General features: G+C 44.3%; 1 protein-coding gene across 3 annotated transcripts in view; it reads right to left on the bottom strand.

Annotated features, from left to right (window-relative positions):
• The window catches only part of ERAP1 (endoplasmic reticulum aminopeptidase 1), a 44150-nt gene extending 22940 nt beyond the window's left edge, over positions 1 to 21210 (bottom strand). Inside the window, exons 1-4 of one of the 3 annotated variants that reach the window (XM_061152054.1) lie at positions 21060 to 21210; positions 6775 to 7315; positions 4839 to 4977; positions 1797 to 1931 (exon numbers count right to left, since the gene is read on the bottom strand). In XM_061152054.1, coding sequence (XP_061008037.1) covers positions 1797 to 1931; positions 4839 to 4977; positions 6775 to 7301 — 801 coding nt within the window. In that variant the 5' untranslated portion in view covers positions 7302 to 7315; positions 21060 to 21210. Of the gene's footprint in view, positions 1 to 1796; positions 1932 to 4838; positions 4978 to 6774; positions 7316 to 18657; positions 18795 to 19290; positions 19444 to 21059 lie in introns of those variants that run through there. The other 2 variants (XM_061152053.1, XM_061152052.1) reach the window with 2 other exon arrangements.
• Positions 21211 to 23390: the final 2180 nt, after the last annotated feature.

A 23390-nucleotide genomic window follows, 5' to 3' on the forward strand; every position in this document is an offset into this window, starting at 1 on the left:
CATGAATGACTGCCAGCAGAAACAACAAATCACAGAACCAGCCTTCATATATGGACCAGAACAAGACTTCATATATGACAACATCTAGACATGATATAAAGGGTGAGTTTAATGTGTTAAAGAAAGAAAATGACTAAAATTATTGGCACACAAAAGGGGTCTGGGGACCCAATTCCAATGTAGATATATGTGAGAGGGGGCGGTTCCCTCACACCTCCAAGGAACATTCCAACACCAGCTGGGTATCCCACAATTCAGTTCCATGCTGACACTCCTGGCGTGAGAGCATCATTCTACAGGATTCGGTCTTACAAGCCTGCTCCCTAACCTGATTTCAGATGCCAATCAAAAGTGCAAGTTATCACCCATGCTTCTGACTTAGCAGCTATTGGGTGGAGGTTCCCAACCCCCTTCTTGAGTTTAATTTACTAGAGCAGCTCACAGAACTCAAGAGTAACATTTTACTCTACTAGATTCACAGTCCATTATAAACAAACATAACTCAGGAATGAAGAGCCACCGTGGGAGAGGTGCCTTAGGACGAGGTACGGAAAAAGGGAGTGTAACGACCATGGCCTCTCCTACCAAACAACATTCCCTACACCTCCACTGGTTCACCAACCCGGAAGCTCCCAGGAGCCACCGTTTGAGTTTTCATGGAGTTTTCACAACACAGGCATAAATAATTGACCCTTGGTGACGAAACTCAGTCTCCAGTCTCAACTCTCCCATCACATGGTTGGTTCCCAGTCAACCAGCCTTAGTTAGGTTACCTAGGAAATTTTTATTAACAAAACAAGAGGTAATACTTATGGTTCTCAACACATAGGACATTCTCAGAGTTTTAGTGGCTCTGAGCTTAATCAAGGCTGAAGACCAAATACATATTTCTTATTATGAATTACAGTATCACAGTATGAAAGACACATAGAAATAACCATTCAAAAAGGACTCATTGAAGTAGGCAAGTCAGTGAGTGGGTGTTTTTGCTATTAATTTCACTGCTGAACTTAGACTGCTTCCCACAGCCAAACCTCAAGCATGATCTTCAGATCCCCAGGTAAGCAGAGATATCTCCACAAGGATAAGAAGACCCTTTAGTTAGGACCTTATTCAGGCCCTACAGAAGACAAGACAATTCAGGAGAGAAACCCTAACTATCCCAGGCCTTGGTTAAAACTAGCACAAATAAATGAGGTCATTTTAAATAAAATGTCCCCTGCCTCCTCTTTGAAAATCTTATTTGCATTTAGAACTGCAGTGTACAGTTGTGTAGGCTGTTCACTATACAGTGATACCCACCCAGTGGCAAGAACTCCTTGAAACAAGACCTCTTCCCCTGATACTCCAGTATTCCCTGGCCCAAATGCTCTCCCCAGAGCCATTTAATACTCCAAGCTGTCTTCTCTTACTTCCTTCCCATGGCTAGAAATCCCGGGCGTGGACAGTCAGTGACATTCACTTCCAAACTGCGGAAAGTTATAGGCAAAAGAAGCAACTGCTATAGGATCTAACCCCACTTACACATTGTACAGAATGTAAGCTCATCTCCAAAGGTAGCAGAAAGCCAGTTAATGGTGGAGCCAGCACCATGACCCCCAGGCCATGTCTCCCCACGTGGTTCTGCTAGTAGAACCCCGCTGTAAACACAAGCATCTGTGACAACGGGATGGCCCACCAACTGGTTTGTCCAAGAACAAGGGGCGTTACCAGATGTGGGACTTCCAGTTATAAAACCAGGACAGTTCCAGGCAGACCAGGCAAGCAGGTCACCTATGTGACAATCACAGGTTCACCTTGACTCCGCTCTTGGTCATCTTGCTGACAGACTTAAAATCCGAAACAATGAAGGCCACCAGGTACGTGCTCATCTTCACGGTGACATCAAAGTGGTCTTCTAGGAGTCCTTCAGCCACAGTCACAGATTTAACCTAAAATCAGAATAACTGAGATCATCAAATAATCCAACTACCCAAGACACTGAAAACATTTTATAAAGAGATATAGTCCTGAGTCTCAGACATACTGAAAGTATATGACATGACATGTGTATAGTTATTTAAGAATATCTCTTTCAGAGACTTCCCTGGTGGACCAGTGGTTGGGACTCTGCCTTTCAGTACAGGGAATGTGAGTTTAATCCCTGGTTGGGAAGGTAAGATCCCACAAGTCTCACAACCAAGAACCAAAACATAAAACGGGAGCAATATTGTAACAAAATCAATAAAGACTTTTCAAAAAAGATATCTCTTTCTTAAGTAATTTAGATAGGAAAGCCAAACCATTCTTCTCCATTTTTTTATTGAGATATAATTCATATACCATAAAATTCACTTTTAAAGTATACAATTCAGTGGGTTTTTTTTTTTTATTATATTCACAGTTATATAACCATCACCATTTAAATCTCTTCTAAATAAGTTAGACGATTAAAAACTGACTCATATTGGCACATGAGGATTGGTAATGTGGCTGGGAAAAAGCAAAACTGAGACTGCTGATTTTGCCAAGATGTAGCCCACGTAATACAAGGTGCGAGAATAATCTGGAAATGCAGTGTCTAACTGGGTGCATGTGTCACCATGGATAACCCAAAAGAGCCTCTACTTTCTTAAACAATTCAAAGAAACCCATGCCTGGGCCTGACCCGGCAAAGTCTCCTCCAGACTCTGATCTGCTTCACTGAAGTCAGGTTTTGCAGCATAATCAGGGAACAGCCTTGCAGAGTGGGGTTGGGGTGGCACAGATCCAGTCTAAGTGGTCAGCTTCCCAAGAAGAAAGCCTCAGCCAACAGAAAGCAGTGTGCAGGATCTTGGAGGAAAGACCAGTTGAAACTAGTCTGAGAACATCCACATTAACGATGTATTTTTCCTGTAATCCCATTTCCACCTCTGTTTCTGTACCCTTGTCCTTTGTGATACCCAACCAGCCACAAGTTATGGTTGCCTGCTGGTCAGCCGTTGGGCGTTCACACCCTGACTCCAACAGTCAACCTAGGTTTATTCTTGAAGGACCCAAAATTAGCTTTCTTTTTAAAATGTCTTCAGCTTACCCCTGACAAAAATTTCTGTTCTTGAAATTGCGCTCATTACTAGGAAAGTAAGCTAATTAAATGAATTCAATTTTAGATATGATTAACTCCAAAGATATATTTTTCTTCTCTAGCCTCTGAAAAGATCCTTTTGAGATCCTGCTGTCCTTCCCCTCAACCCCATGTCTGCAGCTTAAGTTCAGGCGCATCTGTTAGATTTCTGCCAAGAGGAGGGATGGCCCATCCAAGAGCAAGATTACATTAGAGATTTTCTGATCCTCAGCAAGAGGGTCTCAGACATTCATGGATTTGGATACCAGCATCTTTGTGGAGCCTCTGGGCTTTGGCCTTCCCCCTGCAAACCTATGAAATCTCTACCAGTCTTGTTTAGTGGGTCAGTCTGTCCCTCACCTCCAAACCAACCCTGTCCCTTTATTTGAATTTCTTAAGCTGAGATTCTCTGATTAGAGAAGTCACTCCCACCCCAGGCAGTAGTACCATAATATTTGGGGAGGGAACTATAATTTAAAAAAGCATTTTCTCTATCTCAAATTTATATTAAGAAAACAGCATAACTGTTTCTTATCCTTCTATATACAAGTGTGTTGGGGAAAGAGACAAAAGTTCTTGGCTGGTAAGGATTCACAAAGGTCTGCCTTTTATATAGGCTTCTGGTGCGGAATGTCAGAATCTCTTTTAGGGGGTCCTTAAGGGATTTGGTGAGCAATATAGAGTTCTAAAGGTTGGGAAATACTAGAGGTTGGTTCATGGCTCTTTGAGTCCCTTCATGTGAAGATACTACCTCCCCTGGCCAGCATAGGGATGCAGTATGACACCCTTCCAGACTCTGGGCAAAGCCTATTCCAGCCTGAGTCTCATCCACAGTGAGCTTCTCTGAACAGAGGATGTATGAGCTTCAGCAGTTGGTAGGTATCAATGGTAGACTGACAGCTCAGCTTCTGTTTTTCCAGTGCTACCAGAATCATAGGGTAATGGACCTCACTGAGTAACTTTATTCATTTGGCAAGGTCATCTTCTCCTTTCCGCTTTTAAAAATCAGAGGGGCTTCAGCCTAACAGATGCAAACTATTATATTTGGAATAGATAAACAACAAGGTCCTATTTTATAGCACAGGGAACTATATTCAATATCCTGTAATAAACCATAATGGAAAACAAAAAAGTAGAATCAAAAAAATAAAACTCAGAGGGAACACTGTCCACATCTGCTCTGGAACTGGAAAATAATGACTTCTTTAAAAGCAACTTGAGGTAGCTACCTTCACTACCATTATATTCTTAAAAGATTACTTTTTTATTTTCCATATGCTCAACTTCATGCCAGTTACTTTTAATACAAATTGTATAGTTAATATTAGTAATATAGCATACAGAAATTATAGGAAATAACTAAATCATAGGAATATGACCTTATTTGACAGAGCATTTCCTTTAAAAATCCTTTTAAAAGAGGATATGAGAAAAGTGTAAGTGCTTTATGAAAGGTACTCACTTGAACCTGACCTGAATTTCCTATACGGTTTCTCTCTTGTCAACATAGATGACCTGCAGCATCACTCTTACCTAAACTTTGCATGCTTTTAGGGACAATTTTTTTTTTCTTTAACCTTAAATAACTTGCTGCTTGAACAAAAAGCATAGGTTGGAAGTGAAAAAGAAAAGTTAGCTATCTGTCAGGCAATAAAACAAACAATATAGGTAGCCTGAATGTTAACTGTCAATGGGGTGATACAAACCACAGGGAATGAATGGACTTCTCATCAGCAGATATGCAATTTAGACTCACCAATGGCATATTGGAGATGGCGAGGTGTCTTGGTTCCCTTCTGATCTTGATTAAAAAACTCGCCTTGAAAGCAGGTTCATCAAAGCAGGGAAACGCCATTCTGGCTGCAGTCGGTTCGAACTGTGTTGATGCAAGTACCCTAAAGTTCCGGCAAGGGAAACAAAAATGCAGCATGAAGCACCAGGGACTGTAAGTTAGGTGTATGATCATGTCTTAATTCCTAAAGTTATCACAATCCTGATGAATTTCACTACCAAAAAATCTCTTATATGACAAAAGCTATCATAAACTAAAAGACAAATAAAAAGAACAGGGAAAATTGATCAAAAGGTATTTAACAAATAATGAGCAAATTATTATTTGCTGAACAAATAATGAGCTCTTAAAAATAAGTAAGAATTCACCCAGCAACCAAGCTGAATAGCAGGCAGAGGTCATAAACAGGCAACTCACAAAAGAAGAACCTACAAATAGTCAATAAACACATCAAAAGCTGCACAGCTTCATTAATAATCAATGTAACAAATTAAAGGGAGAAATCTGTTGGAATTTTGGCTCTAAAAGGATTGCCACTACACAGTATTAGTGAGAAATATGGCAAGGCATATCAAAAGTTTGTTGACCCTCTGATTTAGCAATTTTACTTCTAGGCATTTATTCTAAAGAAATGATTTAGAAGTATTGCTTGTCCAAGTATTGCTAATGCTAAAAAGTTGGAAACAACCTAATTTCCATCCATAGGGGGATTAGTTAAATAAATGAACACAGAAACATGCATTTTAATAAAGTTGTGTAAATGTAAATGATGTAAAGTGACAGTCATCATGTAAAATACATGTCAACATATATTTTTAATAAAAAAGCTCCCTCATGAAACATAAAACACAGCATAATTCCATTTACATAAAATGACATGTATGTATATCCAGAAAAAAGTCTAAAGAATGTTCCTCTAAAACAGAAGCAGTAGTTATCTCTAGAGGTTATAATGGGGATACATTTTATCTTTTCAAAAATTCTTTTCTGTAGTACTGGACTTTTTTAACCTCAAAAAATAATATGGAATCAGAGAAGTAAGTATAAGCTACTAACAAAATTTGATTTTAAAATTTAGCATAAAATCTGCCAAAAATATATTGTGTTTTTATAAACAGAACTAAAACAAGGCAGGAGAGGATCCCTAAAAAGGTTTTAACTGAGACAAAAATATTTCCTCTAATAGGCCGTTACAGGTTGAATTGAGTCTTTCCAAAAGATATTTTGAAGTCTTATTACCTAATATCAGTGAGACTTTATTTAGAAATAGGGTCTTTACAGATGTAGCCAAGTTCAGACAAGGCCATCAGGTCAAGCCCTAGTCCAATATAACTGGTGTCCTTAAAACAAGAGGGAAATTTGGAGAATGGCCATGTGACAGGCAGGCAGAGACCAGACTGATGTAGCTGCAGGTCAAGGAATGTCAAAGATTGATGGCACCACAAGCTAGGAAGAGGCAAAGAACAAGGCTATTCAGAGACCTAGAGAGCGCAGGCCTCCTGACACCTTGATCTCAGACTTCTAGCCTCCAGAACTGTGAGATATTAAATTTCTACTGTTTTAAGTCATGCAGTTTATGTACTTTGATAAAGCAGCTTTTGGAAACTGGTCCCTAGGCCAACAGAATTTAAAATATTTATTCTATCCCAGAAGTCTAATTAAATAAACAAATAGGTATTTACTCTGATAGAGCTGGAGGAAAGAAAATTGGTTCAAACAGAATGAAAAATGAGATTAAAAAAGGAAAAGACTATAAGCCATTTTTAAATATGCAAAGACATACAAAACAAAACCAAAGAAAGAATTCAACCATCAAGGGAGTTTTAAAGGACAAGCCACCTGAAATAATAAATTTAGTGTGGGTAGCACTTGAATCTTAAAAAAAAAAGACAAAAATTACCTCACTTCCCCTTCCTTGGTTCTGTAGGTACTTTTATAAAATCCATGGAAACTCTCAGAAAGATTGCCAGCGTACTCGATGACAATAGTGTATGGGAGGCCGACAACCAGCGGCTCAGAAGCCAGAAGTGCAATTTGCTCCTGAGGTGGGTTTTCCAGGACTCTCAGCAGCTCTTCAGCCTGCCTCTGGCCACCTCCCTTCCTCAGGGTGGCCTTGGATATTTGCAGGTGGTGACTGTGCAGGATGATGGTACTGGTGGGCTTGCTGGCTGTGATTTCTATCTGTGTGGTTCCCCCAAAAGTCAGAGTGGTGAGGTTTGCATGAATCATGAGATCGTAGTGAGCTGGGATGATGTGCTCTGGAAGTCGCATTTTATTCCAAGGAAACGGTGCCCTGTTGCTAGCTTTTGAAGATGTCGGTTCCCTGCTCTGACATGAGGATGGAGTTGCCACCGTTAAGAGAATCAACAATGACAAAAGCAGTAAGGGCCTGGTTGCAAATGGCCATTTGGCGGATGGAGCTATCATCTTGCTTGAAATGGCTAGAGGAACAAATGTACAAAAGAAAAAAAAAATCACTAAAATATTATCGAGAGAGCATAATTTCAGAATGCATCCACCCAGAATTAACAGATATAGATACAAACTTAAAAAAATACTGGGTCTTTCCCTGAAAGTAAAATTATCTTTCCTATGTTAATGAGTCACAAGAAGAAAGATGTTTATGGTTAGCAACAATTATTAACATCTACTAAAAAGCATCATTTAACTTTCAAAGTTCAAATTAACTCTGTCAGTCAGGATCCTCCGTTGAAAGCAAGAACAAGCTCTGGCTGAAGATCCTTAAATGGATCACAGAGTTGACGGGTCATTTGGGAAACCAGGCTCATAAAACAAGCAAAGATGGGCAACTAGAACTATATCAGACAAATATGTGATTAGATGACCACTCCCTGCCCACACCAGACCTTAGAGGAAGCCACCCCAATGTGCAGAGATCAGATGCTGACACCTATGCAATCATCAAAGGAGGAGGTCTCTACCACCCTGCAACTTTTTGTTGTTTTAGCAAAAGTGAGGTGTCCGCACCAGGCAGGGAGGTACACAAAGCAGGAATCTGGCCTTACTGCTGCATGGTGGGAGAAAGGCCTTGCACCCCACTAAGCTGACAAAGCAGAGAGTTCTTAAAACACAAGAAGTAAAGGACGGACATATATGCTCAGTAGCAAGGGGGAGGGGGAAGGCAAGTATTTGCAACAGTAAGCCTTCATAATATAATCAATCTGATTTCGGTATTGATTATCTGGTGATGTCCATGTGTAGAGTCGTCTCCTGTGTTGCTGGAAGAGGGTGTTCGCTATGACCAGTGCATTTTCTTGGCAAAACTCTGTTAGCCTTTGACCTGCTTTGTTTGGTACTCCAAGACCAAATCTGCCTGTTGCTCCAGGTATCTCTTTACTTCCTACTTTTGCATTCCAGCCCCCTATAATGAAAAGGACATCTTTTTCGGGTGTTAGTTCTAGAAGGTCTTGTAGGTCTTCGTAGAAGTGTTCAACTTCAGCTTCTTCAGTGTTACTGGTTGGGGCATAGACTTGGATTACTGTGATATGGAATGGTTTGCCTTGGAAATGAACAGAGATCATTCTGTCATTTTTAAGATTGCATCCAAGTGCTGCATTTCAGACTCTTTTGTTGACTATGAGGGCTACTCCATTTCTTCTAAGGGATTCCTGCCCACAGTAGTAGATATAATGGTCATCTGAGTTAAATTCACCCATTCCAGTCCGTTTTAGTTCACTGATTCCTAAAATGTCAGTGTTCACTCTTGCCATCTCCTGTTTGACCACTTCCAATTTATCTTGATTCATGGACCTAATGTTCCAAGTTCCTATGCAATATTGCTCTTTACAGCATTGGACCTTACTTTCATCACCAGTCACATTCACAACTGGATGTTGTTTTTGCTTTGACTCCGTCTCTTCAATCTTTCTGGAGTTATTTCTCTACCAATCTCCAGTAGCATATTGGGCACCTACCAACCTGGGGAGTTCATCTTTTAGTGTCCTATCTTTTTGCCTTTTCATACTGTTCATGGGGTTCTCAAGGCAAGAATACTCAAGTGGTTTGCCATTCCCTTCTCCAGTGGACCACGTTTTGTTAGAATTCTCCAGCATGATCCATCTGTCTTGGGTGGCCCCACACTGCACGGCTCATAGTTTCATTGAGTTAGACAAGGCTGTGGTCCATGTGGTCAGATTGATTAGTTTTCTGTGATTGTGGTTTTCAGTCTGTCTGCCCTCTGATGGAGAAGGATAAGAGGCTTATGGAACTTTCCTGAGAGGAGAGACTGACTGAGGGGAAACTGGGTCTTGTTCTTATGGGTGGGGTCATGCTCACTAAATCTTTAATCCAATTTTCTGTTAATGGATGGGGAAGCTCTATACAGTCAACAAAAACAAGACTTGGAATGTGAAGTCAAGTGAGCCTTAGGAAGTATCACTATGAACAAAGCTGGTGGAGGGGATGGAATTCCAGCTTAGCTATTTCAAATCCTAAAAGATGATGCTGTGAAAGTGCCACACTCAATATGCCAGCAAATTTGGAAAACTCAGCAGTGGCCACAGAACTGGAAAAGGTCAGTTTTCATTCCAATCCCAAAGAAAGGCAATGCCAAAGAATGTTCAAACTACCACACAACTGCACTCATCCCACACACTAGCAAAGTAATGCTCAAATTCTCCAAGCTAGGCTTCAACAGTACATGAACCATGAACTTCCAGATGTTCAAGCTGGATTTAGAAAAGGCAGAGGAACCAGAGATCAAATTGCCAACATCCGCTGGATCATAGAAAAAGCAAGAGAGTTCCAGAAAAACATCTACTTACTTCTGCTTTATTGACTACACCAAAGCCTTTGACTGTGTGAATCACAACAGACTGTGGAAAATTCTTCAAGAGATGGGAATACCAGACCAACATACCTGCCTCCTGAGAAATCTGTATGCAGGTCAAGAAGCAACAGTTAGAACTGGACATGGAACAATGAACTGGTTCCAAATTGGGAAAGGAGTATATCAAGGCTGTATACTGTCACCCTGCTTATTTAACTTAAATGCAGAGTACATCATGAGAAATGCTGGGCTGGAAGAAGCACAAGCTGGAATCAAGATTGCTGGGAGAAATATCAATAACCTCAGATATGCAGATGATGCCTCCCTTATGGCAGAAAGTGAAGAACTAAAGAGCCTCTTGATGAAAGTGAAAGAGGAGAGTGAAAAAGTTGGCTTAAAGCTCAACATTCTGAAAACTAAGATCATGGCATCCAGTCCCATCACTTCATGGCAAATAGATGGGGAAACAGTGGAAACCATGGCTGACTTTATTTTTTTGGGTTCCAAAATCACTGCAGATGTTGATTGCAGCCATGAAATTAAAAGACACTTGCTCGTTGGAAGAAAAGTTACGACCAACTTAGACAGCATATTAAAAAGCAGAGATATTACTTTGCCAACAAAGTTCTGTCTAGTCAAAGCTATGGTTTTTCCAGTAGTCAGGTATGAATGTGAGAGTTGGACTATAAAGAATGCTGAGCACTGAAGAATTGACGCTTTTGAACTGTGGTGTTGGAGAAGACCCTTGAGAGTCTCTTGGGCTGCAAGAAGGTCCAACCAGTACATCCTAAAGGAGATCAATCCTGAATGTTCATTGGAAGGACTGATGCTGAAGCTGAAACTCCAATACTTTGGCCACCTGATGTGAAGAACTGACTCACTAGAAACGACCCTGATGCTGGGAAAGATTGAGGGTGGGAGGAGAAGGGGACAACATAGGATAACATGGTTGGATGGCATCACTGACTTGAGTTTGAGTAAACTCTGAGAGTTGATGATGGACAGGGAGGCCTGGTGTGCTGCAGTCCATGGGGTCACCAAGAGTCGAACACAACTGAGTGACTGAACTGAACTGAAACCTTAATAATACTGGCGTCTTTGTCCAATCATCCTGCCACAAGCTGATTTTATATCTACTTAGCCAGGAATGACTTAAAGAAGTTTAGAGTGACTTTCATGAGAGTTTGTTACAATCAATCTCCTGGATTCTCCCTTACCACCTATCCAACAAATAAGTGAGGCACGCTTGCACCTATAATGCCATGTGCCAAGTACTGTGTGCTATATAAGAATACACAAGACACAAATCCCATAATCAGGAACTTCAAAGTCTGAAGGGCAGAAAAGTTTTCTACCAAAGAATAAGACACAACAGAGAATGTGTGGAGTGCTTTAAGAAACACAATAAAAGGGAGTGCCGAGGGAGAATGGAACATTTCAAAACGGAGAGAGTGACTCTGGCTGCAGAGTGATGCTGAGATGCCTTCTAGCAACAGCAGCACTGAGGGTGATTTGGAAGGACAGGTGGGATTTGGAAGTGAAGGAAAGGGGTCAGAAGCACTGTAGAAGGAGCAAAAGCCAGAGCACCACAGGAGAAAGGAAAGGGTTGTCCGGGCAGTCGGTGTAGACAGAAGGAAACCCCAGAACTGGCTGGAGAATGATTACCCACTAGACAAGGAATTGAGGGACTCCAAGATTACACTTAAAGCATGCCTGGAGTCATGCTACAGAGCATATTTTGCACTGTCAAGTCCAAGGGACATAAAAGGAATGAGACTTTTAAGGGAGTTGGCAAATCATGTCCAGAGAACCAAGCAGACCAGTCTCTCTTAGACAAGGTTGCCTGACAGCAGTTTGCCAGGAGGAGCCCCAGTCAGGCGAACTCAGGTTACTGAAATGATGGTGGTACACTGGGTGCTTCCTCTATGTCAGTGGTTCCCATCTTTAGCTGCCTGTTAATGTCATAGGCAGCTCTTAAATGTTCTAGAAGCTCTTAAAATAATGACAAGCCTAGATCCCTAGGTCAGTTCAGTTCAGTCGCTCAGTCGTGTCCGACTCTTTGCGACCCCATGGACTGCAGCACGCCAGGTCTCCCTGTCCATCACCAACTCCCAGAGCTCACTCGAACTCATGTCCACTGTGTTGGTGATGCCATCCAACCATCTCATCCTCTGTCGTCCCCTTCTCCTCCTGCTTTCAATCTTTCCCAGCATCAGGGTCTTTTCCAATGAGTCAGTTCTTCGCATCAGGTGACCAAAGTGTTGGAGCTTCAGTTTCAGCATCAGTCCTTCCAATGAATATTCAGGACTGATTTCCTTTAGGATGGACTGGTTGGACCTCCTTTAGTCCAAGAGATTCTCAAGGGTCTTCTCCAACACCATAGTTCAAAAGTACCTAGGTCACAGCATCATAATTGTTTCAAACTTCCCAGAAATTCTACTGAAGGGTCAGATTGAGGAAACTCCTAGATAATCCTGGCCAAACAATAATCTTATCCCTGGATCCTTACGTGGGAGACACTACTTCAAGGGCATAACGATGTGATATTTCCGCCCCTCACTCCCCATCCTGATTCCTTCCCAAACACACAGCTACTCATAGTGACCGCCTGCTTCCCCCACGGAGCAGACCTGCAGGCTAAACAGAAAGAATGCCAATACTGTACAGAGTCAACCATGGAGGCACCGAAATCGCAATTCAAAAGGCACCACCCAGATGAGCCAGGAAAGAAACGTGAACAGGAAGAACAGGTTCTTTTTGTTTTTGTGTTTCTTGGCTTTTTCATTTGTTCGCTGTTGTCTGGGGACCAAGCAAAGGATGCTTCCAGCCATGGAGGATTGGCGCAATTTGGAAGAGGAGAATAAAACTTGAACACTAAGACAGCAGAGCATTCCTGCCCCACATTCTCAGGCAGAATCCCAGGGCAGGGGAAGAATGATGGATCTCCCTTGAAGTTGCAGGGGCCAGAGGTAAAGGGAACTCATGTGATGCTTCCATTTGGAAGCTCTGATGGCAGCAGCTCAGTGGATGTGGCCCCTTCCCCAAGATGGTAGAGAGCACAACAAAGGTGGCAGGTTCAGGCATGAGGGGACTCTGGGAGGCCCTGCGGGATCTCCAACAGCCCAGCAAGAGATCTAAAAATTCCAACCGGTCCTGAGCTAACAGCAGCTTCTAATAGGTTTCTGACTTTGGTAGAACTTCAAAAGCAGACCCAGGATTGATCCCTGGGTCAGGGAGATCCCCTAGAGAAGGAAGGGGCAACCCACTCCAAGATTCTTGCCTGGAGAATCCCATGGACAGAGGAGCCTGATGGGCTACAGCCTGTGGGGTCACTAAAGGTGTAGACTCAACTTTGTGACTAAACCACCATCTGAGCTGACAGCAAGGCCCCCAGGCTGCTGACAGGGTTGGCAGCAAAGGCCTTGTAGCTTTGGGTCCCAGGGGGAGGGGGCCAGAGAGATCATGGCTAGGTCTCAGGAAGGATGCAGTTTCAGGAAACTAAAATGGGACGTGAGATAAAGACAGCATAAATGTTGCAATTCATATGTATGTATATAAGTATTGCCATATTAACTATGTACATACACACATATAATTATACATATGCATATATGTAGCTATTTATACACACACACACACACACACACATATATGTATGTATGCATGTATATATATAAGGTTAACAGTCAGAAGAGAAAATCTGGCTTTGAGTTCTTGCTCTGCCACTTACTCTGACCTTGGATATGCTCTTTAATTTCAGCTTCATTTTCTTCATGGATAAAATGAGATAACACCCCCCTCACAGGATTGTAGTAAAAATAAGAAAGGTAAAATATTTTCGATCACTCATTTCACAGATATTTATTGGGGGCCTATTACATGCAAATATGCAGATGATGCCACCCTTATGGCAGAAAGTGAAGAAGAACTAAAGAGCCTCTTGATGAACGTGAAAGAGGAGAGTGAAAAAGTTGGCTTAAAGCTCAACATTCAGAAAACTAAGATCATGGCATCCAGTCCCATCACTTCACAGCAAATAGATGGGGAAACAGTGGAAATAGTGGCAGATTTTATTTTGGGAGGCTCCAAAATCACTGCAGATGGTGATTGCAAGCATGAAATGAAAAGACGCTTACTCCTTGGAAGGAAACTTATGACCAACCTAGACAGCGTATTAAAAAGCAGAGACCAAAAAAAAAAAAAAAAAAAAAAAGCAGAGACATTACTTTGCCAACAAAGGTCCATCTGGTCAAGGCTATGGTTTTTCCAGTGGCCATGTATGAATGTGAGAGCTGGACTATAAAGAAAGCTGAGTGCCAAAGAATTGATGCTTTTGAACTGTGGTGTTGGAGAAGACTCTTGAGAGTCCCTTGGACTGCAAGGAGATCCAACCAGTCCATCCTAAAGGAGATCAGTCCTGGGTGTCCATTGGAAGGACTGATGCTGAAGCTAAAGCTCCAATATGTTGGCCACCTGATGCAAAGAGCAGACTCATTGGAAAAGACCCTGATGCTGGGAAAGATAGAGGGTGGGAGGAGAAGGGGATGAGAGGATGAGATGGTTGGATGGCATCACCGACTCAATGGACATGGGTTTGGGTGGACTCCGGGAGTTGGTGATGGACAGGGAGGCCTGGTGTGCTGTGGTTCATGGGGTCACAAAGGGTCGGACATGACTGAGCGACTGAACTGATTCTGTGCAATGACTTTGCCAGGCAAGGCAAGAGAGCACAGGTCCCTGGCCTCAAAGAACATATAGTGGGGGTGGGGTGGACTTTTTAAAAACTTACACAAATAGATACACACCTAGACACATATTTGTGAGCTCAGGGGCAGTAAAGAGTGTTAGTTATTTGTCAGATCAGTCAACCTGAAGCCCAGAATATGGTAGAAAGATGTGCCTGGAGAGGTGGGCAGGAGAAAGACCACCACCCAGCTTTCTAGGCATTTAAGGATTTTCGGACCCTGTCCTAAGGGCAATGAGAAACCACCTAAGAGATCTTAGGATCCAGGTCACACCCTAAGAAGGTCACCCGGTTGCTGAGTAGAGAGTGGAGGACTCGGAAGAAGTAAGAGTGAAGGCCAGGAGACCAGTTAGAAAGTAGCCGAGAGCGTAAGACAGTGGTTCTTACTAGGATGATGTCAACAGAAAGGGGTGGGAGGGAGTCAGAGAGAGGGGCCGACTCAACATCTATATTTTGGACTCCCCTGGTGGCTCAGATGGTAAAGCATCTGTCTACAATGTGGGAGACCCAGGTTCGATCCTGGGTCGGGAAGAACCCCTGGAGAAGGAAATGGCAGCCCACTCCAGGACTCTTGTCTGGAAAATCCTATGGGTGGAGGAGCCTGGTAGGCTACAGTCCATGGGGTCGCAAAGAGTCAGACACGACTGAGTGACTCCACCACCAGAAGTAGGGAGTAAGGGAAAGGGCAGGATGTATCAGGATGGCTGTCAGGTTGCTAGAATGAACACCTGGGTAGTTGTAGGTGTCCTTTATCGAAATGGAGAAGGCCAGAGGTGGAAGAGATTTAAGAGGGAGGAGAGGGAACCAAGGCTTCAGTTTTTAAATATGTTTAATTTGTGATGTCTATGCCTGATGAACTATGGATGGAGGTTCGTGACACTGTACAGGAGACAGGGATCAAGACCATCCCCATGGAAAAGAAACGCAAAAAGGAAAAATGGCTGTCTGAGGAGTCCTTACAAATAGCTGTGAAATGAAGAGAAATGAAAAGCAAAGGAGAAAAGGAAAGATATTCAAATGCAGAGTTCCAAAGAATAGCAAGGAGAGATAAGAAAGCCTTCCTCAGCGATCAATGCAAAGAAATAGAGAAAAACAATAGAATGGGAAAGACTACAGATCTCTTCAAGAAAATTAGAGATATCAAGAGAACATTTCAGGCAAAGATGGGTTCGATAAAGGACAGAAATGGTATGGACCTAACAGAAGCAGAAGATATTAAGAAGAGGTGGCAAGAATATACAGAAGGACTGTACAAAAAAGATCTTCATGACCCAGATAATCACAATGGTGTGATCACTCACCTAGAGCCAGACATCCTGGAATGTGAAGTCAAGTGGGCCTTAGAAAGCATCATTATGAACAAAGCTAGTGGAGGTGATGGAATTCCAGTTGAGCTATTTCAAATCCTGAAAGATGATGCTGTGAAAGTGCTGCACTCAATATGCCAGCAAATTTGGAAAACTCAGCAGTGGCCACAGGACTGGAAAAGGTCAGTTTTCATTCCAATCCCAAATAAAGGCAATGCTAAAGAATGCTCAAACAACGGTACAATTGCACTCATCTCACACGCTAGTAAAGTAATGTTCAAAATTCTCCAAGCCAGGCTTCAGCAATACGTGAACTGTGAAATTCCAGATGTTCAAGCTGGTTTTAGAAAAGGCAGAGGAACCAGAGATCAAATTGCCAACATCTGCTGGATCATAGAAAAAGCAAGAGAGTTCCAGAAAAACATCTATTTCTGCTTTATTGACTATGCCAAAGCCTTTGACTGTGTGGGTCACAATAAACTGTGGAAAATTCTTAAAGAGATGGGAATACCAGACCACCTGACCTGCCTCTTGAGAAACCTGTATGCAGGTCAGGAAACAACAGTTAGAACTGGACATGGAACAACAGACTGGTTCCAAATAAGAAAAGGAGTACATCAAGGCTGTATATTGTCACCCAGCTTGTTTAACTTATATGCAGAGTACATCATGAGAAACGCTGGGCTGGAAGAAGCACAAGCTGGAATCAAGACTGCCGGGAGAAATATCAATAACCTCAGACATGCAGATGACACCACCCTTATGGCAGAAAGTGAAGAGGAACTAAAAAGCCTCTTGATGAACGTGAAAGAGGAGAGTGAAAAAGTTGGCTTAAAGCTCAACATTCAGAAAACTAAGATCATGGCATCTGGTCCCTTCACCTCATGGGAAATAGATGGGGAAACAGTGGCAGACTTTATTTTGGGGGCTCCAGAATCACTGGAGATGGTGATTGCAGCCATGAAATTAAAAGACACTTACTCCTTGGAAGGAAAGTTATGACCAACCTAGATAGCATATTAAAAAGCAGAGACATTACTTTGCCAACAAAGGTTCGTCTAGTCAAGGGTATGGTTTTTCCAGTGGTCATGTATAGATGTGAGAGTTGGACTGTGAAGCTGAGAGCCAAAAAACTGATGCTTTTGAACTGTGGTGTTGGAGAAGATTCTTGAGAGTCCCTTGGACTGCAAGGAGATCCAACCAGTCCATCCTAGAGGAGATCAGTCCTGAGTGTTCATTGGAGGGACTGATGCTGAAGCTGAAACTCCAGTACTTTGGCCACCTCATGTGAAGAGTTGACCAACTGGAAAAGACCCTGATGCTGGGAGGGATTGGGCAGGAGGAGAAAGGGACGATGGAGGATGAGATGGCTGGATGGCATCACCAACTCGATGGACATGAGTTTGAGTAAACTCCGGGAGTTTGTGATGGACAGGGAGGCCTGGCGTGCTGCGATTCATGGGGTTGCAAAGAGTCGGATACGACTGAGCGACTGAACTGAACTGAACTGGTGAGATATCCAAGCGTAAATATCAAGAAGGCAGTTAAATACACACAGACCGAGAGCACAGAGATGAGGGCTTAAAAGGAATTTCCTGTTCTTGACTGTACTTCTTTAAAGTTTTAAAAACTACCTTCCTTTGACATCTGATCTTACTAAATCTTCTTTTGCAATCAGTGTTGCAGCTTAAAGGGCCACAGTAACAGAGTTCCTAACTTACTTTCACGGCCAGAAACAGTTCAAGATACTCTAGGAGCCTAACTGCCTTTGGTGATTCTGACTTCTCCCACGCACACTGAAAGTCAGGGCAACTGGTCCTGGGCTGTCTCCTCCTTCCCTTTTCAGGACATCATGGAATGTCAAATCCATCATCAAGAGGTAACAGGCCTTCTTCCAAAGGCTCTGAGCAATGAAGTGAACCAGCATTGATGACAGTTAGTTACTGCTGGTAAATAAAAAAAAAAAAAAATGTTGATTCAATTTTTTAATGTAGTAGAACTTTTCTACTTAGGCCCACCTGAAAATGTGCTGCCTATCACTACAACTGCAACTCCGTGCAAAAAGAGAAAATCTGGCCAATTTTCCAGCCTTTTTTTTTTTTTTTTAAGTTGTTGACCCCCATCCTGAGTTGAGAGCAAATACTTTGGGGATTTAGTAGAAACCAGAGCACTTCTTCCTGAACCTGGCCTCACAAAGAACCTCCATGAAGACGGTAAGGAAGTGTCGGTGTTTTCTTCTTCCTCCTGAAATTAACTTGCAGGCCCACCAGGCTAATAAGACACCGAGAGGGAATTTTAACTTGCTCCAACAGCACAGCCTTTAAACTCAATAAACTCCCGGCTGAGCCACAGCGAAGGGAGGACAGACAACTATTGGCAAGAAGTGCAGAAGAAGGGACAGACTTGAATTGATCTTGAGGACGCTTAACTTATTGCCACAACATCCCTGCGCCTGCAACTCACGGAACTCACGTTTGTTTCCCCAACTGCTATTGGCCAGGCCCTCTTTGGCCAAACACCAACCTCTCTCCCCCACCACCCACTCACCACCTCAGGTGGCCCTCCTTTGGAGCCCAGAGGACGAGGCTGGCAGGAACCCAGCCTCAAAGAGAAGCGCAGAGGACGGCTCCCGCCTGCCTGCCGGGACGTGACTGGGCTTAGGGGAGGTCTGCGCCCCTGGCCAGCTCCCGACGCAGAAAGAGAGGCAACGACACTGTTAAGCCTGCGCCAACCCCACCACCCTCCCCGCGGACACGATCCCCAGCCTCGCGACTCCCCCCGGCTCCCGGACCCCACTTCACCGCCGCCCGCTGACTGCCTTCCTCCCCGGGTCCCTGGACCGCCACACCTCTCGGCACAGAAAGGCTGCCCTGGCCTCGCTCTTCCCCCAAACACCCAGATTCCCCCCCAGCGGGGTGTACTGGGGACTGTCTCACTCAGTACCTGGGACTCACGGACCACGTCGCTGTCGCCTGCCTCGGCCACCCCGGACCGGGACCAAAAGTGAAAGCGAAAGTGAAGCCGGAGCGGCAAGGCGCTGGGCCGAGCCCTGCAGGCGCAGGGGAGCCCCCGCCGAGGGGGTGGGGAGCTGGGGCCGGAGAAACCCGGCAGGACGAGCAGACCCCATGTTCCCAGGACAGTTCAGTTCAGTCGCTCAGTCATGTCAGACTCTTTGCGACCCCAGGGACCGCAGCACGCCAGGCCTCCCTGTCCATCACCAACTCCCGGAGTTTACCCAAACTCATGTCCATCGAGTTAGTGATGCCATCCCAAGACAGGAACTCACAAACAATAAGGCGTTTGGTGCAGGGGGAACCAGCGGGGAGAAGCACTCCTTTAGGGATGCAAATTATTTTCCCTGCACTTGTCTGGAGATTGGGGGGATGGGGGGGGGGTCCCTGGGGGGGGGGTTCCCCCACGGATTAGTCTTTGGGGCAGCGGGGGTTTGGGGGCAAAAGGAGAGAGCTGGCACTCTTTGAGGGCACTTGGGTGGAGCCGAGCTCCCCTCTATACCCTCTTCCCCGGCCTGAACCAGCTCAAAGCCCCGTTGGACTCAAGGCATGTCCATCATCTCACCTCCGCAAATGCGTCGAGAGCTCTGGGCCCGCCTCAGAACGAGGCAGGAACCCAGAACTGCTCTGCAAAATGCTGGCTGGTCTGGGGTTTCCGCTGTAGAGAGGTTGAGCTGAAGACGCGGAAGAGGAAGAAGGGGGAAACAGAGGCGCAAAACTGCCCCAGCGATACCACGGGGCCCTTGGGCGCCGGAGATGCTCCTCCCACTTTACAACTTTCTCCCTGGGCTTCCACGTGGCTCCGTGGTGAAGCATCTGCCTGCTGGTGCAGGAGACACGTGTGCAAGCCTTTATCTCAGAAGATCCCACACACCTCAGAGCAGCTGAGACTGTGGGCCCCAGCTACTGAGCCTGTGCTCTAGAGCCCAGGTGCAACTCCCAGGCCCAGGCACCACGGCTGCTGAAGCCATTGCGCCCTAGAGCCCCGGCCTTGCTCTGCAGCCAAGGAAGTCTGTGCATTGCAACTAGAGAGTAGCTCCCACTTGCTGCAACTGGAGGAAAGCTCATGCAGGAACCAAGAGTCAACCCAGCCAGTAAAATAAATCTTAATAAAGAACTTACTAAGGTTCTTTAAAAACAAAGAACTTAATAAAAGTTCTCTCTACTTCTTCAAATCGAATGACCATTTCTGTGCTCCCCTTGGAACTGTAAGACTGGATGAAATGTCCCAAGAAGCCCACCTTTAAACAGTTGAGGGTAAATGGGGTAAGAGGCCAGGAAGACACAAATGTTCCTCCTCACCAAATGCTGCCCTGGCCTCTCTGAGATCTTTTTCTCAGTACACACAGGCTTCCTCCTCTCTTCCTTCTCTGCTACCTCGCCTTTGAGACCCTGGGATTCCAAGTTACTCGAAGAGTATTTCTCAACTTCTTTTCCCCTCAATCTTATGCCTCCTTTTAAAAAGTACAATTTTTTTCTTTTGCATAGTCTCTCCAATCAAGGTTATTTTGTAATATAAAATTAACACCCTGTCCCCGAGCCCAACCAGAGAGGGACCAAGGGAAGTATTTTCACTAAAATTCAACAGTAAAACCAACTCTGGGATCAGGTAATTTCTGCCTGTTTGCCAGAATGTCAGTGTATAGCTATAGGTCCCAGGCCTCTGAGTGTCAGGGAGTGATCCCAGTTTGCTCAGATGAGAGCTACTGGTCCAGTAAACTCTTGCATTTCTCTGTTTTCACATTTGTATTTTGGGATTTGCTGTTTCCCTTCAGTTTCTAATAAGCTTAGTTTCTTTGAAAATATTTCCTGATGGTCAGGATGGAAGGAAGTAAAGGCACCAAACAGACTGAAAAGAAAGTGAGAGTCACTCAGTCATGTCCGATTCTTTGTAACCCCATGAACCATGGAATTCTCCAGGCCAGAATACTGGAGTGGGTAGCCTTTCCCTTTTCCAGGGGATCTTCCCAGCCCAGGGATGGAACCCAAGTCTCCTGCATAGCAGGCGAATTCTTTACTGTGAAATGTGAAAACCCTCCCGAGGAGAGAAAACATAGCACCGCCATTTTGAGTAAAACCCCCTCCCGAGGAGAGAAAAGGAAACTTTAAGGCAAAGAAACTCAACGAGCCAATCAGGGGAAGACAGGAAGTCCCTCACCCCCCCCCCCTTACTCTAACCCACCAATCAGTAGCTAACAAGACACCCTTAGTTGAAGAATTAACCAATCCCCTTAAGCTTCCCGTCCCGCTTCCCCTGCTGCTCAGTATGAATTAACCAATCCCTTTAAGCTTCCCTTTCCGCTTCCCCTGCTATACAGTATAAAAAAGATTCACCGCTTTCACGGGGGGCTCCTTCCCCATTGTGTGAAGAGAGTCCCTGCTCAGCTTGTAATAAAGTTCCTCACTGTTTTTGCATCAATCCGCGGCTCCTGTGGTGTTTGGTGGGATTCTGCAGGCCGGGTACATTACCAGCTGAGCCACCGGGGAAGCCCAGAGGCTACTATAAATGACCAGTTAAGACAGGGAGAGGGGAATGCTTTTATCCATACTGGGCAGAAGGGAGCTGAAAGCTGGCCACCAGACTTCTTTCTCACAGCCCCTCCCTCGCCCAGACTTTAGACTCCGTTCAGTGTTAAGATTCCCTCTTCAGAATCCAAGGACACTACAAATAAAGCAATTAAGACAAGGATTTGGCAGCATTCCATTCCCGTTTCAAAGCTCCAGCAAGGATCTGTGGGATGCAGACCTTGGAGTGAGGACTTTAAACTTGAAGGAGTCCCACTTGTAGAGTCCGTGAGATCAAAAGTTAACAGCTGCCAAGCTCTGAAATGGTCTTAGAGGGAAGTGGCCAGAAAGAAGGGGCATCTAGGTTTATTGATTACTTACCAACGGTTAGATATTGTGCTAAATGGATTTGTGTGTATGTATGTATAATTTAATCTTTTTCAGCAATCATGTAGGTATTATGCTTTACAAATTTAGAAAAGTAAGAGAGATTGGCAACTTGCTCAAAAAGAAAATAAAAAGTAAAACCTAAATTTGAACCCTAGGTGGGTCAGTTTGAGTCCAAAGTACATGTTTTTTCCAGTGACTCACACCGCTTCCTCAGCTAGCTGTTATTTACTCCCCACCTGCTTCACCTGGCCACCGCTTCACTTGGCAATTCTAGCTTTGCTGTCTTTCAGGCAGCCCCTGGGAATCCCCACCTTGAAAAACCTTCCTAGAGCCTCCCCATTTCCTCCTGGTGGATATTCAGTTAGGCTGCTCTAACCACTACATCAGTAGCTGAAGACCCCAAAGCTTTATTCCTCACTCATGGCGCACTGTCCGTGGGCAGGGTCCTCTGCCCCGCACAGCCACCTGTGCTCAGCGTGTTGGAGGACCATCACCTTGTTGGTATATCCATCTGAAGCTTTTGGCCTTCTTGATCACCGCGGCAAGAAAGAGTAAGTCCAAAGAATTAGGCATCAGCTTTTTCCCACCTCAATGCTGAATAATATATATATCCCTTCCACTCACATGTCATTGACCAGAACTAGCTACATGGTCTTCGGCAAATACAGGGAGAGGTTGACAAAACACTAATGTTGTCCTCCGCACAGTGTAACCGGGTCAGCTGAGTCTTACCTTTCAAAAGTTCCGTGTCCTCAGTCTCAGAAGGGACCTGGGAGGAAGAGGAAGTCCATCTCAGGCTTTAGTCATTGCAACACATGCAACCGTGGCTTCAGTTCAGTTGCTCAGTCATGTCTGACTCTTTGCGACCCCATGGACTGCAGCATGCTAGGCCTCCCTATCCATCACCAACTCCTGGAGTTTTCTCAAACTCATGTCCATTGAGTCGGTGATGCCATCCAACTGTCTCATCCTCTGTCGTCCCCTTCTCCTCCCACCTTCAATCTTTCCCAGCATCAGGGTCTTTTGCAATGAGTCAGTTCTTCGCATCAGGTGGCCAAAGTGTTGGAGTTTCAGCTTCAGCATGAGTCCTTCCAGTAAACATTCAGGACTGATTTCCTTTAGGATGGACTGGTTGGATCTCTTTGCAGTGGCTTGTTATTGATCAATTCTCTTTTGCCAGCTTGGATTCCAGATGTTGATCAAGTAGTGTTCAATTTTGCTCTGATTAATTGCATCAGTTCTGTCTTCATTCAGTTCAGTTGCTGAGTCGTGTCCAACTATTTGCGACCCCATGCATGACAGCACACCAGGCCTCTCTGTCTTCATTAGCTTTTGTCAATTAATGTCAGTATTGGGTTCACTTCGCTTTTGCTGCCAAAGTTGCTACCATTTGAACCTGTCACCACCTTCTTTTTCAGTGTAAAATCTTACCCAGAATCATGATGTAGAAAGCAGACAAAACAGAGCTGTAATGAAGAGGAACAAACCCACCCGTTCAGTCCTTGCCAGCTGGCTCTCAACTCCACTCCCACACCTGCCCCCTCACACACACTGCGAGTCCTTAGGTACCTCCATAGGCACCTATGACCCCAGAACTTCAGTTTTTAAACACCACCTCAAAAAAGAATAAAACAAACAAACAAAACAGCAATGTCCCTCATTCTTGATATTCCTGATATCTTGATATTAACAAAGAGAATGAGAGTTTTCTCCCCTACAAGCCAAATCACAAGCCAGGCCTACTCAACAAAATCTATACCATTTTACTGA

The sequence above is a fragment of the Dama dama genome, chromosome 9 (assembly GCF_033118175.1).
Source record: "Dama dama isolate Ldn47 chromosome 9, ASM3311817v1, whole genome shotgun sequence".
Classification (NCBI taxonomy): domain Eukaryota; kingdom Metazoa; phylum Chordata; class Mammalia; order Artiodactyla; family Cervidae; genus Dama; species Dama dama.